Source organism: Notechis scutatus, chromosome 2, assembly GCF_049901735.1.
Source record: "Notechis scutatus isolate UNSWTSFEM ecotype Mainland chromosome 2, rNotScu1.2, whole genome shotgun sequence".
NCBI lineage: Eukaryota > Metazoa > Chordata > Lepidosauria > Squamata > Elapidae > Notechis > Notechis scutatus.
In genome coordinates, this window is record NC_142010.1 from 71,999,034 (window position 1) to 72,012,243 (window position 13,210).

Consider the following 13,210-nt stretch of genomic DNA (forward strand, 5'->3'; position numbering starts at 1 on the left):
ATAATCAGGGCCTGTGCTCTCCTAGAGTCTTGGAACCATCACTCCAATACAGTCACTTATACCCAGATTTCCTCCATCCTCTAAAGGAGAGGGAGGAGTTTATCATTTTAATGCCAGAAGACGGTTTTCTTTATGCTAGGAGGCAAGGAAACGTGCACACTTTTTAAAAAAACTTTAGAACAACTTTGGAAACACCCTAAATTCCTACTTCATGATAAGTTAGTACATCTATACATTATTTTGCTCTCAGAAAAGAACAACAGCAGAAAAGTAAACATGTCAAAATATTTTCTTAAAGTCATCAGCAAGAGACAGGGTCTCAATCAAAAAACATTCATAAATAATACAATGTACCAATAAAATATATTCTGCATGCACTATGCTTATTTTTGTGATCATAAAAAGCTCAGAGGAATTATTTTAAATCCTAACTACTTCATTTAAAAACTAAAAACTGCCAAGAAAATTAGGTAATTTAGTTATGGATACAATAAATATTTCCTTCTTCTTCCAGGGAACAGTTCTTGGAATAGGATTCAGAATGCTTACCTCCATTCCACCTTTGGCAATCTGCAAATTATTGACACTACAGTATTGTCATAATAAACCACATGCTATTATTAAACAATTTAAAAAAAACATGTCCAATAAAAGGGAGAACCTATTGTGAGCTTTCAAGTATAGTTTAAATACTATGCAAATGAAAAGGATTGTCGCAGCAATAAGGGGAATAGGCATGACTTCTTGAAATCATGACATCTTTAAAATTGGTAAATATCTTTTTCATCTTAATGGAAGAATAGAAACCTCAGAGAGTTATAAACTGGTATGGGGTAGGCAATCTGTGGCATTCCAGAACTTGCCGAACTACAACTTAGAACATCCCTAAGCTATATAGCAAATCATGACAGATGCCAGGAATTGTAATTCAGCAACTGGAGTAGTATAGTTTGTCTATTTCTTAATTGGTTATTAAGATTTATTCTGACAGAATAAAGATCAGTTTTTTCATTTGGATGCTATCCCAGGTATGTAGGAAGCAGTATTGGGTGCTAACTTAATGAGACAAGTTGTCTTTACAGATATTAAGAACAATTTTATGCAAAATTAACAACATTCACTGCAACTATTACTGCTGCTACACCTGAAGTGGGATTAATAGGCAAGGGCCTATTTCATTTCAAAATTGAAGCATGTATGAAGCACATATATCATGTTATCAAGGTGCACATGTTATTATTTTAATACTATTGTGGTTTGTTAGAGACGCAGCTGCAATGAAGCCTGAAGGCAACTGTGCTTTTTTTGCAATAAGAAATGGAAAAACAAGTAAGCAAATAAATAAAATCAGCTCTTTGGTATTGTCTTTAAGCACTCAGAGTGCATTCATATGGACAAGTCCTTCTGCTTCTGTGTTTGTCTCTGTAGTTCATTTCGCCAGGCTTTTGGCAAGCCACTGAAGAGTGCTGTTACAAGTAATAACAAGCTGCAACATCCTTTACCATCCTGGACCTTTCTGGCTGTGTGGGCTTTAGCTCACTGAATATCCCAGGCAGCATGGCCATTGCTACCATCAATTCTGGGATTTGACATCCACCCATTGGAGTGGCACACAGGTTGGAGAAGCCGCTGGAGTGAGAACGTAGGAGTTCCTGAACTAAGAAATTCTATAGTTCACAGCTAAATTGACATCTAATTGATCACAGATAGCTCATTTGTTTGTTTCTTTGTTTCTCGTACAATGATTTAAGCCCAATTATTTTCCCAAATAATTCATTTTAACTCACCAGGGCCTGTTCTATGAGAAGGCAGAAAAGAATGGCATTACCCACTTCCCTCAGACTTTGGAATACATCAGTCTTTAGTTCTGCATATTCAATTATGTCTTTCAGCTGGTGGTGGAAAAATTCCAGGATTCCTGAGGAAAAGCAAGATATAAATAAAAGACCCAAAGGTGCTTTTTCGAAAGGCATCTGGACTTCCCTAGTTTTTCCTTGAAAACATTTCACTTCTCATCCAAGAAGCTTATTCATTTCTGACTGAATGGTGGCAAATGAAAGGATTTATATTCTTTGCAGTCATCTGGTTGTTACCACTCTGAAGGTTGGTCATTCATTCTCTAAGAGCCATGGAGGCCACTTGGCGGTTTAACTAGGCCTACCTCATAGGATCTGCCAGGTGTAAATTTATAACAGAAGGATCTGAATCATGCCCTCTCTGAAGCATATCAAATGCAATGTGCAGATGTAACTGGGAAGAGGTGGTGCCTCAGATTTTGTTAATGGCAATAAAATTAAAACAATGTGGGTAAGTAACAGAAACAAATAGAAAACTCTTCACTAAGAAACCAATGCACAGGTACAGGATGGGAGTTCTTAGCTTGGTAACAAAACTTGTAAAAAGATCTTGTAATAGCAGCTGATTGCAAACAGTGTGAGGTGGCTGCAAAAAAGACAAGGGCGATTTTTAGACTGCATCAAAAGAAAAAATATGTTCCAATTCATGGGAAGTAATTGTTCTACTTTCTTCCACTTTGTTCAGATTCCATTTTAAATACTGTATCCCATTCTGAGAATCATATTTTAAGGATTCAAAATAACTGGAATGGGTTTACAGTAGGACAAAGAGGACAATCGGGACTGGAAATGAAATCCTATGAGAACAAACTGTGAAAATTTAACTTTGACAAAGGATTGGAGTGGATGGACTATACCAGGGGTCCCCAACCACCGGTCCGGGGACCGGTACCGTCAGCGGAACAACTCCTACCGGGCCGTGGCTTGCTGGCGCCGCCATCTTTTTCATGAAAAAGTGCTTCCGGTGAGCTTTTCCGGGTAGAAAGCTCACCGGAAGCACGTTTCATCAAAAAGATGGCGGGCGCCAGCTTCGGTGAGGTTTTCCGGGTGAAAGCCATTTCTACCGGAAAAGCTCACGAGCTGCGCCGCCATCTTTTTGATGAAAACATGCTTCGGTGAGGTCACGGAAGCACTTTTTCATCAAAAAGATGGCGGCGCCCAGCATGATGCACGTACCGGGCCGGCGCCAGCTGATGCCGGTACCGGGCCGCGGCGTCAAAAGGTTGGGGATCACTGGACTATACAGCTTGAAAGGATGACATATTGTGGAAGTTCAAAAAATTTCCTCCTGGTGTGCAGGAAGAATAGTGGTTTAATTTACTCAAAGACTGAATTTGATTTAATGTTAGGGAAAAAAAATCCCAATAGGAAGTTTGTCAGTGGAACTAACAGCTCAAGTAAGGTATTGGCATATCTGGGATGCCTTCATTTGGGTTCTTGCACGGGGCTCTACTCTATGTTTCTACAGTGATTCTTATACAGTAACTAGGTTGTTTCTAGACCTCTCAATTAGTTGCTAAATTAAATCTCTGGAATCTTAATCTTTAGAATATATTTCTACATGTCTAAAGCATAGAGACCAGAAGAAAATAATATAGTTCAAAATAAGTCATGCTGATGATTTTGAACAAAGAACAGGAACAACCAAACGTGATAAACAAATAAGAATTAATAGAATAACAGAGTCGGAAGGAGCCTTGGAGGTCTTTTAGTGTAACACCCAGCTCAAGCAGGAAACCCTATACTATTTCAGACCAACGGCTGTCCACTGTCTTCTTAAAATTATCCAATATCCAAAAATATCCACAACTTCTGGAGGCAAGCCATTCCACTGATTGTTCTGTCAGGAAATTTCTCCTTAGTATTATGCAGAAGTACTAATCTCACAGTACTGACCTGGAGATCCATACTCATGCCTTGGCAGGCGGCAAATCTTCGGCATCACCTCTATCAAGGTCTTCACATACTGAAGGATGGTTCCTTGCAGCTATCAGAAGCAATTGGAGATGAATGTCAGCTCTGGGAAGTAGACTCAACATTAAAAACATCTGGAGTTTTACAAAGTGGCCTGCAGCTGCAAATCTTGGCTCCCTTCAGCCACTGTATGCAGTTACAAGTAATCTTGATCCTATCTCAGTTCAAAGAAGGAGGAAGCTTTAAATATAATGGCTTATTAAACAGAAGTAAAGAAATGTAGAAATGCCAGAAACATCTTCTGAGTTCAATAGTTTGTAAGAAGAAACTGAGGCTTCAGAAATTTCAAAACCCAAAGGGGAACATTTGCCAAATAAAAACAGATGATTAAAATTGGCAACTGGATGTGCAAATGTCTGGGTCTCTGGAAGCTCCTCATAGTGTTTTTGAGCTGGGATCCAAACAAGTACTTTTAAATCACCTTTAAGTGAGCTACAATACTTAAAATATACCCAAATAGCTGTTTAAAAATATTTTTCTTTGAAAACATAAGAATAAGAAAAATAAGAAAACAATTTTAAAAGTTTACACTAATAGTAACCCAATTTAAAAAACTCAAGCAGATGTTTTATATTTTTATATTTCAGTGCAAAAATATTTTTTTTTCTTTTTTCCTTTTGTTACCAAGAAATCACTATATCTTATGTTGACCTGGTAATTTTGGTATATGGGTTTCTGAACACAGGTTTCCCATATCATGGGAACTCCATTTCTGCCAGAATAATTAGAGATTTATAGCAGAATTACTGGCAGGTGTGAAAAGCTTCTTCAAATCCTATGCAGAAACCATGTCTGGAAAATTAATTAAAATCTGCCTTGCAATCTTGAACAATCTTGCAAGCTATATTGAATGTCACACGAATCAACTTCTATTTACACAACATGAATTTTCCTTCCTCTCTTCCCCAGATCCACTTCCGATCCTTCTCAAATCTTTGCCTGAACATCAGTTAAATTTCTGGAGCAGATTTTGGGCAACCACAAGGAACTTTAGGAGGAAGAAGAGAAGCAGAAAGACGAGGATTAAAACCAGTGGGTTTATTTATCCCCATTTACCAGGCTTTTGACAATCTTCAGCAGTTCTTCCATCACAACAGCAATCCCTTGGTATCCAAGAAGTCGGCAGATTGTCTTGAAGTGTGGGGGTCCCACAAAGTTTCGGTAAGAGCTATAAATGTGGCTGTATGCAATGTTGAGTGGCTGAGAATAAGAGGAGCAAAACGTTTATTTAATAAGACAATTAACATATTATGGTTACAGTAAGGACAACATATTGATAACCACCAGACAATGATTTATATTTTATTCTCCCCCCCTTTTAATATCCAAACAATCTGGTTCGGATTCTTTTTTCTCTTTTAGCAATGGCATTTCAAACAGCTACTAAACAATAATGCATTGATTCATAAGCTTTCTTTAAAGATAATCTAAAGCCATGGAAAGATAATTTAGCAATGCAGGGTAGAAGCTGTACTACTAGCCCTGCAGTCTAAGTTTTGTTGATACTGCTATATTTTCTGATGCCAAAAGATCAGTTTAGAATCCATTTTAAAAAGTTGCTTCTGTAGGGAGCTGCTCCTAAAAACAGCATGAAAATTTTGATGTCCAATGTCCAATGTCCTCAACTTGCAACCATGATCGAGCCCAATGTAATGCTAAGCAATGTGAGTTTTGCCCCATTTTACAACCTTTTTTGCCACAGTTGTTAAGTGAATTACCACAGTTGTTAAATTAGTAACAGCGTTGTTATGTGAATCTGGCTTTCCCATTAACTTTGCTTGTCAGAAGATCACCAAAGATGATCGCATGACCTCAGGAACTGCAACTGTCATTCATGCATGCAAGTTGCCAAGCATCTGAATTTTGGTCACGTGACCATGACGATGCTGCAATATTCATAAGTGTGAAAACTGGTCGTAAGTCATTTTTTTCAGTGCTGTTGTGACTTTGAAAGGTCACTAAATGGATGGTTGTAAGTTGAGGACTACTGCTATATAACATCTTGAGATTAAGTATAGTGTGAATAACTGATAACAGTTAAATATATACATGGGGGGAAGGGGGCATCTGATCTCTTAAAATTCCAGAAATGCTCTGATTACAGTAATAGTGAGTTACAGACATGCATTAGCTTCCTTGTTCAGAGTTATTATTTGATAGATAATGCTGCACTGTTTCAGGTGGCGTAATGTGGAAAATTTAAATTCCTTTATTCTGAAGTGATTAAAAATAAGACTGTATGTTATTGATTATTATTCCTGCCAAGTATTCCATAAAATCAAGAGCACAAGAATTTTCAAAAACCCTATCAGCTGTATGGAGATCCAGAAACAGCAAACATGTTGTTTGACTCACCTTTGAGCCATAAAGATAATACGGCTGAACATTGGCGGGTTTATCTCTCTGGGGTTCTTGGGTGAATGGAATTGCTGTCCGCACAAACCTAATAATTGTAAAATGACACAAAAAAAGTATGTGTGAGGAGGAGGAAAGCTATATCAGTCATCCTAACCCACTTATGACACAAAATAGCTATGTTTCAATTAAACATTGCTTCCTAATTTAACACTACATATCTGAGATGTATCTTCAAGTAATACATCTAACACTTTTGCACTTGTACTAGTAATTACATTCATTATATAATGCAACCTGGTTTGGACTGTAGAATAGAAAGGAGCCATTTAAGCTATAAACACCTACTCATTGCAATAATTAAAAATTAAATTATCCTAGACAAATTATATGTTCTAGCGTTTGGGAAGAACAGTGAACACAGAGCTGCCAAACCATTGTGGTTATCTATCTCTAGCAGCTTAAGAGATTTATCTGTAGTCTTCAGAGAGGGGGACCAACACATGTTATTTTGACATTTTATTCATACCTGTTAGTAGATCCATTGTAGCAATAATTAGGTAAAAAGTCAAAGTTTAGCTCCCAGAAGACATGCAACGTGATGCGCCCATAAGGAGCTGAAACATTATGATTGGCCTCGCGGAACATGGCATCAAAACTGTCCAAGGTCATGTGGTTGCACAAGAGTCTATGTGTCAAACGATTGATCTCCAAAAGCCATTCAAGTTCCTGCATCAAAAAAAAAAGAAAAGAAATTCTGCTCTCTCAGGATAAAAACTGAGATTCCTCATACAACAATGTTTATTTGTCCCATGTTATTAGATGAAATCAAATATTAACAAATGCATTCCATCTACAGGTACTCTCTGACATACAACCATAATTAAGCCCAAAATTTCTGTTGCTAAATGAGACAGTTGTTAAATGAATTTTGCCCCATTTTATGACCTTTTTTGCCATAGTTGTTCAGTGAATCACTGCAGTTGTTAAGTTAGTAACACAGTTGTTAAGTGACTTCACTGAGTTTGCTTGTCAGAAAGTCACAAAAGGTGATCACATGAACTCAGGATACCGTAACCATCATAAATATGAGTCAGTTGTCAAGAGTCTGCATTTTGATCACATGACCAACAGTAGTAAGTGTGAAAAATGATCATGTCACTTTTTTTCAGTGCTATTGTAATTTCAAACAGTCACTAAATGAATTGTTATAAGTCAAGGGCTACTTGTATAAAATGCATTTGTGAATCAGAATCAAGTCCAATTTTTGCATCTTCCCAACCCAAGTTGTTTGTAACATCCCGCCAATTTCTGGGGAACTTGAATCTTACACATATTTAAGAAGTATGGAAAAATGATATTTTTGATTGATTGATTGATAATTACAAAGAAATATGTATAATTCTTCCTTGCCTATAAATAAAATCATTAAATGCTGACATTTAAGTTGTCAAAAGTAATGTATAGGATTGACATCACCTCAACATACTTGTGAGCAAATTAGAACTCACTGTAAAAGCATACATACTGAAGATGTATTTTTTATTTTATTATCACACTAGCAATAACACACTTTAACAGAGGTTGATGGAAATAAACAGAACATATCAATTGGATACAGTTATACTAGATATGCAGTATTGTGTAGTCTTGTTTATATATTTTATTTTGTCCCTTGTTTTGGAGCAATACTTACCACTATGGACGTCAGATCTTCACTTTCAAAGCGGCTAATAGCCTGATCTAATGATTTGTACATTGCAGCTGAGATACGCTGAGTGATAAGTCTGTTCAAGTCAATGGATCTGCCTAGCAGCTGCAAAAGGCACATGTGTAAAACCAAGAAATTAGTGATTAAAAGGAGAGCCAAAATCAAGTACAGAATCAGAACAGTAGAGTGCTTAAGATTTTGGACTGGCACAAGGTGTCAAACCCCAAGATGCTAAGCAAGACCAAGGGGACAAAAGCTATCAGCTTCCAATAAGGCACCTTTAATGTTAACCGGGGTAATAAAATTTTGAAAAGTTTGAAGGAATTCGCCACCTTCATTTATACTGAGTTAATTACCACAATGTCTCTTTGAAGGCCTTTTCCCCAGATTTCTTCTCACCTGGGCTACATTACTATTTATAAGATAAGCTGCCAACTGAGTTAGCCATTATTTATTTCCTTCCTTATATTGAGAGTATTTTTTATATTTTCCAAAAACATGTCTTATGGAGAATGCCTTCTGCCATACAGGGATTCACAGGTGAAGCCCTTACACACATACCTTTTGGTAGTATGGTTACCTGGAAAACATAAATACTTGCAAGCAAGTATTCTAAGCCATGGAAGTGTATGTCATGCATACTAATTCCCCCAGACTTTGGCATGGGAAATTAAAGCGTGAATTAGTCCTAAAGAGCAGCCCATAAAAACACCAAAGAATTTGCTAAAAGGAAATTGTACCTGGACATGTCTTTGTTTGAGCAATGTTTCATAGCGATTCGATGGTGGGTAAGGGATAATCACTCCATAATTTTTACATTCAGCCCGGAAGCGCTTATCCAGTAAAACACTGCAAATGAAAAATACTCATAAGAATCTTTACTTGATTGCTTCTTCACTACCACAATTCATTTATTCTCAAGACGTCAATGAAAAGAACTACGGTATGTAATAAGATCTAGTGTTTGCATGAAGGGATAATGAAGAAAAAAATAAGACAAAAAAAGCTCAAGGTAGAAACTGACATGGAAGCAATTCTTGCTTTCTCTCCACAAATTTTAAACAGACCTACAAGACCCTATGTACAGTGTTAATATGAAAAGATGGTTAGTCGGGAATATTATTTCTAATATCATCATCAGCATAGAAATCTGCAAACTTAAATTTTTGGTTGTGGAAAAAAATGTTTCCAATATCTAAAATAACTTGTTCAGCTACTTCGGGAAGGTATTGGCTCATTAGCAGAAATCAAAAGCAATAATTTACCAAGACAATGTGAATCGCCAAATTAATTATGTGAACTATCCATGGAGAGATGAAATATTCTAGAAGCAGCTACTATTTTGATAATAAAAGAGTTTAATTTCTTGATGTAAAACAGATTTTAGGTGATATTATTCAACCAGTTGATTTTTAATTGCTGAAGAAGCATTAATCATTCAGCAAGAAGCAATACTATGCAAAGGTTTGCCATGAGTTACTGCTATCATGTTTGAGTATGAACAATCTTCTTCCATCAATTTCTAGCTATGTCTACTTCTTGTAATGTCATCATACAAATCATATATTCTTTAGCTCAAGAACTAGTTTAATCATACAGAAAAACATTAATAGCTGACACAACACTTCCCAAACCAACAGAGGTTTCATACCTGCCAGCCATTGCTTTATAGTAAGCAAAGATTTGATCTGCCAGTTTATACACAAACTGATCAAAACATAAGTTCACCTGGTAGAAAAAGAACAAAAATGGGCTTTATAATAACAGGCATAAAAGTTGAAGTGATATATGTAAAATATATCAAAACTTTGATATTAATAATTAATACAAATAATGCAGAGAGAACTTACTTCTGCTTCAATTTCATCATAGAGAAACTGCTTTTTAAACTTGGTCAAAGCATAATATGCGCTATCGTTGTAGAGATCCAGTGGGTAGAGCACATATCTACAATTAATGAAATAGGTCAGCACAGACATGTTTGTGCAAATATTTGTCTCAACTATGGTAGAAATTTTAAAATGCTATTTAATTTAAAACTACTGGTTTTGGGAAAGCCTGCATAAAACTTGATATAATATTAAAGCAAGCTTTCTTAAATTTGTGCATTACAAATCGATATTTGCTTACAATATCTTCAGCTCTATCAAAATTTTTCTTCATGCATAAAATTGTATTTTATGAGCCTACAATGGAATACAGCCAATAGCACACTGTCATGAATTTCATGAATTCATTCATTTGCAATATTTCTATTAGCATCTACAACCAAGTGCCCATCTACTAGCCTGCTCATAAATTATTTCCTAACATCAATTTTTCCTTACATCCTTAAAAATTGAAAGGAAAAAAAATCGCTTTATACAAATCACTTCATACTGTAATTCCTTTATATTATATGAAACAAATTGTTGTTTAAGAATACTTCAGCCCTTCACTCGTCTTTGTGAGGATACCACTAGACTACATGCAATAAATAAAAGTAAATTATCATTCCAAAGAGATTGGGCAGATGCAACGAAACAGGGAGACTGATTACTGCACCTCATCACGGGGCACAAAGCTGAATTTGAATTAAATCAAATTCTTTCAATTATTATCACAAAGACACCCACAGATACATTTCATATCATCTTGGAGTTCTTACTCCATCATGGATGGTTCTTTGGTATCCAGGATGTGATCAGTTAGAATCCAGGGCATTGACATCTCAATGGGAAACTGAATTCGGCGACCCATGGTCAACTCCAGAAAAAATTCTCGGAACCAAAGTTGGGACAAATCACAGCATTGTTGGAGGGCTTCTGAAAACATAAGATATTTCCCCAATATAAAGTGTAAGTGAAAACATAATAATTCCCCAAAATAAAGTGCAAACCAGGTTTAATGAATATAATCTAAAAAGATATTGCAAAGTGTGTTACAACATATTATATGGAGATAATATCACAACATATTTGAACTGATAAAATTGAATATATAAATATATAAAATTAGACTGTTTTCTTACAAGAATATGATTGCAATTTATTAAACAAAACTATTTGGTTCACAATTGTTTTCAAATTCACACCCAGTTCTAATAGTTCTTTAATATAAATTAAAATGCACTGAAAATTTCATTGTTCTAGAGCTGGTTATTCTTGACAAGCTAATTATTGATAAGCTAATTCTGTCTAGGTTATTTATTTCAGAGTTGATATTGCTATTTACCACTTATATTCAGAAGATGTGTAAAGAAGAAGGACTGCTTATGGAATTCTTCAATGGCCAGAACTATTGGTCCATCCAGGCTGCTTCTGAGAGTCTTCTTTGAACCACTCTTGTCTGCAATGAGGGATTCTAGCATGGTTCTCACCATATAAAGCTGAAAAGACATGTTGATGACTGTTTTTTATTGCAGTAAAAAAAAAAAAAAAGCCCCCCCCCCCCCCCAAAAAAACCCCCCCCCCATCCTTGGAGGGACCCCGGTAGGCTACGTCCCCCGGGCTGCTTCAATGCAAGGTCCTGACTTGCAGCATCCTGCCGTTGCCGCCGCGTCCTTTTCGCTGCCGCCTCCCTCTCCGACTGCGAAACTCGTGTGCTTCACCAAACGCTCCGAGCAAGGCGAGCTCTTTCATACATAGAGAGAGAGGGAAAGACGCCGGCGTGCTCGAGAGGCTGGCTCTTTTCTCTAGCCGAGGCCGTTGGAGCTGCCACCGCTGTTTGGAGCTGCCTCTGCCATTTGGAGCTGCCTCTGCCGTTTGGAGCCGCCACCGCCGTTTGAAGCTGCTGCTTCCGCGTTTGGAGCACTGCCGCTGTTTGGAGCACCACCGCCACTCCAAACACGGCGGCAGCTGCAACACGCAGCGGCAGCCCAAAGCGTGACGGCGGCACTCCAACGGCGACGGGCGCTCCAAATGGCGAGAGGCAGCTCAAACACGAAGCGAGCCGCCGCCCGCTTTGGAGCTGCCGCCGCCGTTTGGAGCTGCCGCTTCCGCGTTTGGAGCACTGCCACTGTTTGGAGCACCACCGCCACTCCAAACACGGCGGCAGCTCCAAACACGGAAGCGGCAGCTCCAAGCGTGACGGCGGCACTCCAAACGGCGGTGGCGGCTCCAAAGCGGCGGCGGCGGCTCCGCTTCCGTGTTTGGAGCTGCCTCTGCTGTTTGGAGCCGCCGCCGCCGTTTGGAGTGCCGCCGTCACATTTGGAGCTGCCGCTTCCGCGTTTGGAGCACTGCCGCTGTTTGGAGCACCACTGCCACTCCAAACACGGCGGCAGCTCCAAACACGGAAGCGGCAGCCCAAACGGCAGTGGCGGCTCCAAACGGCAGAGGCAGCTCCAAAAGGCAGCAGCAGCTCAACGGCACTCCAAACGGCGGTGGCAGCTCCAACGGCACTCCAAATGGCAAGTCCCCCCACCCTTCCCCCTATTTTGCATGTTTTAAACTAGGCCTAAATTTGGGGGGAGGGGCTTAATTTGATTTTATGCCTAGAAAACATGCTGGGTCTTCCTATTGGTGGAGGCCGTATTGTTGGAGAAACACGGTAAATAATAATAATAATCATCATGTATAAATAGTGCCGGTAATCTTCAACTTAATACCAATTGTTTAACAACCATTTGGTGTTATAAGGGTCATAAGAAGGTTCTATCAGAAAATGTCACAAGGCTCCCCATTAGTCACATGACCACATTTCGAATGCTTGGCAATCAATTTATATTTATTTATTTATTTATTTATTTGATTTGCCAATTGTTTACAAGATAATAAGTATAAGTGTATACATAGTTGTGAATACATGAAATGGGTACATATAAGAAAAATAAAAGAATAAGAGAAACAATAGGACTATAATATTTATGAATAAGAGAAACAATAGGACAACAATATTTATGACTGGTTGCAGCATCCTGCAATCATGTGATCATGATTTGTTACTTTTTTGACAGTTTTTGATGTTTTACATTGGTTTCTGGCAAAAAATGTACATTTGGGAGAAAGGGTTAGCCTTACAACCATGTGATTTGATTAATGATCCCCATAAAATGGTTGTAAAATCAGGTCTAGTCACATGGGTGCCTTGACTTACAACTGTCATGATTTATGACTCAAATTCCAGTCCCAATTGTGATTGTAAGTTGAGAACATATCCATATTCAGTGGAAACTGAGAAGAGAGGTGGTATCAGTTCTTATCAGCTGTTCCACAACTGAGGGTGTCCTATCAAGTAGGCCTGCTCAAAGGAACTTGGAAGATGGAACTCACTTGGAGATCAGAATCTCAAATGAACTTCCCTCCTTGATCTCAGTGGAAAAACAGATTCATTTTGG

General features: G+C 38.0%; 1 protein-coding gene across 4 annotated transcripts in view; it reads right to left on the minus strand.

The window, feature by feature from the left end:
• The window catches only part of CYFIP2 (cytoplasmic FMR1 interacting protein 2), a 63,287-nt gene that overhangs the window by 16,507 nt on the left and 33,570 nt on the right, over positions 1–13,210 (minus strand). For all 4 annotated transcript variants that reach the window (XM_087955091.1, XM_087955090.1, XM_087955092.1 and 1 more), the window contains exons 16-26: positions 11,110–11,263; positions 10,544–10,700; positions 9,747–9,843; positions 9,548–9,624; positions 8,637–8,745; positions 7,882–8,001; positions 6,715–6,914; positions 6,186–6,273; positions 4,887–5,030; positions 3,753–3,843; positions 1,788–1,918 (exon numbers count right to left, since the gene is read on the minus strand). In XM_087955091.1, coding sequence (XP_087811217.1) covers positions 1,788–1,918; positions 3,753–3,843; positions 4,887–5,030; positions 6,186–6,273; positions 6,715–6,914; positions 7,882–8,001; positions 8,637–8,745; positions 9,548–9,624; positions 9,747–9,843; positions 10,544–10,700; positions 11,110–11,263 — 1,368 coding nt within the window. The remainder of the gene's footprint in view (positions 1–1,787; positions 1,919–3,752; positions 3,844–4,886; positions 5,031–6,185; positions 6,274–6,714; positions 6,915–7,881; positions 8,002–8,636; positions 8,746–9,547; positions 9,625–9,746; positions 9,844–10,543; positions 10,701–11,109; positions 11,264–13,210) is intronic.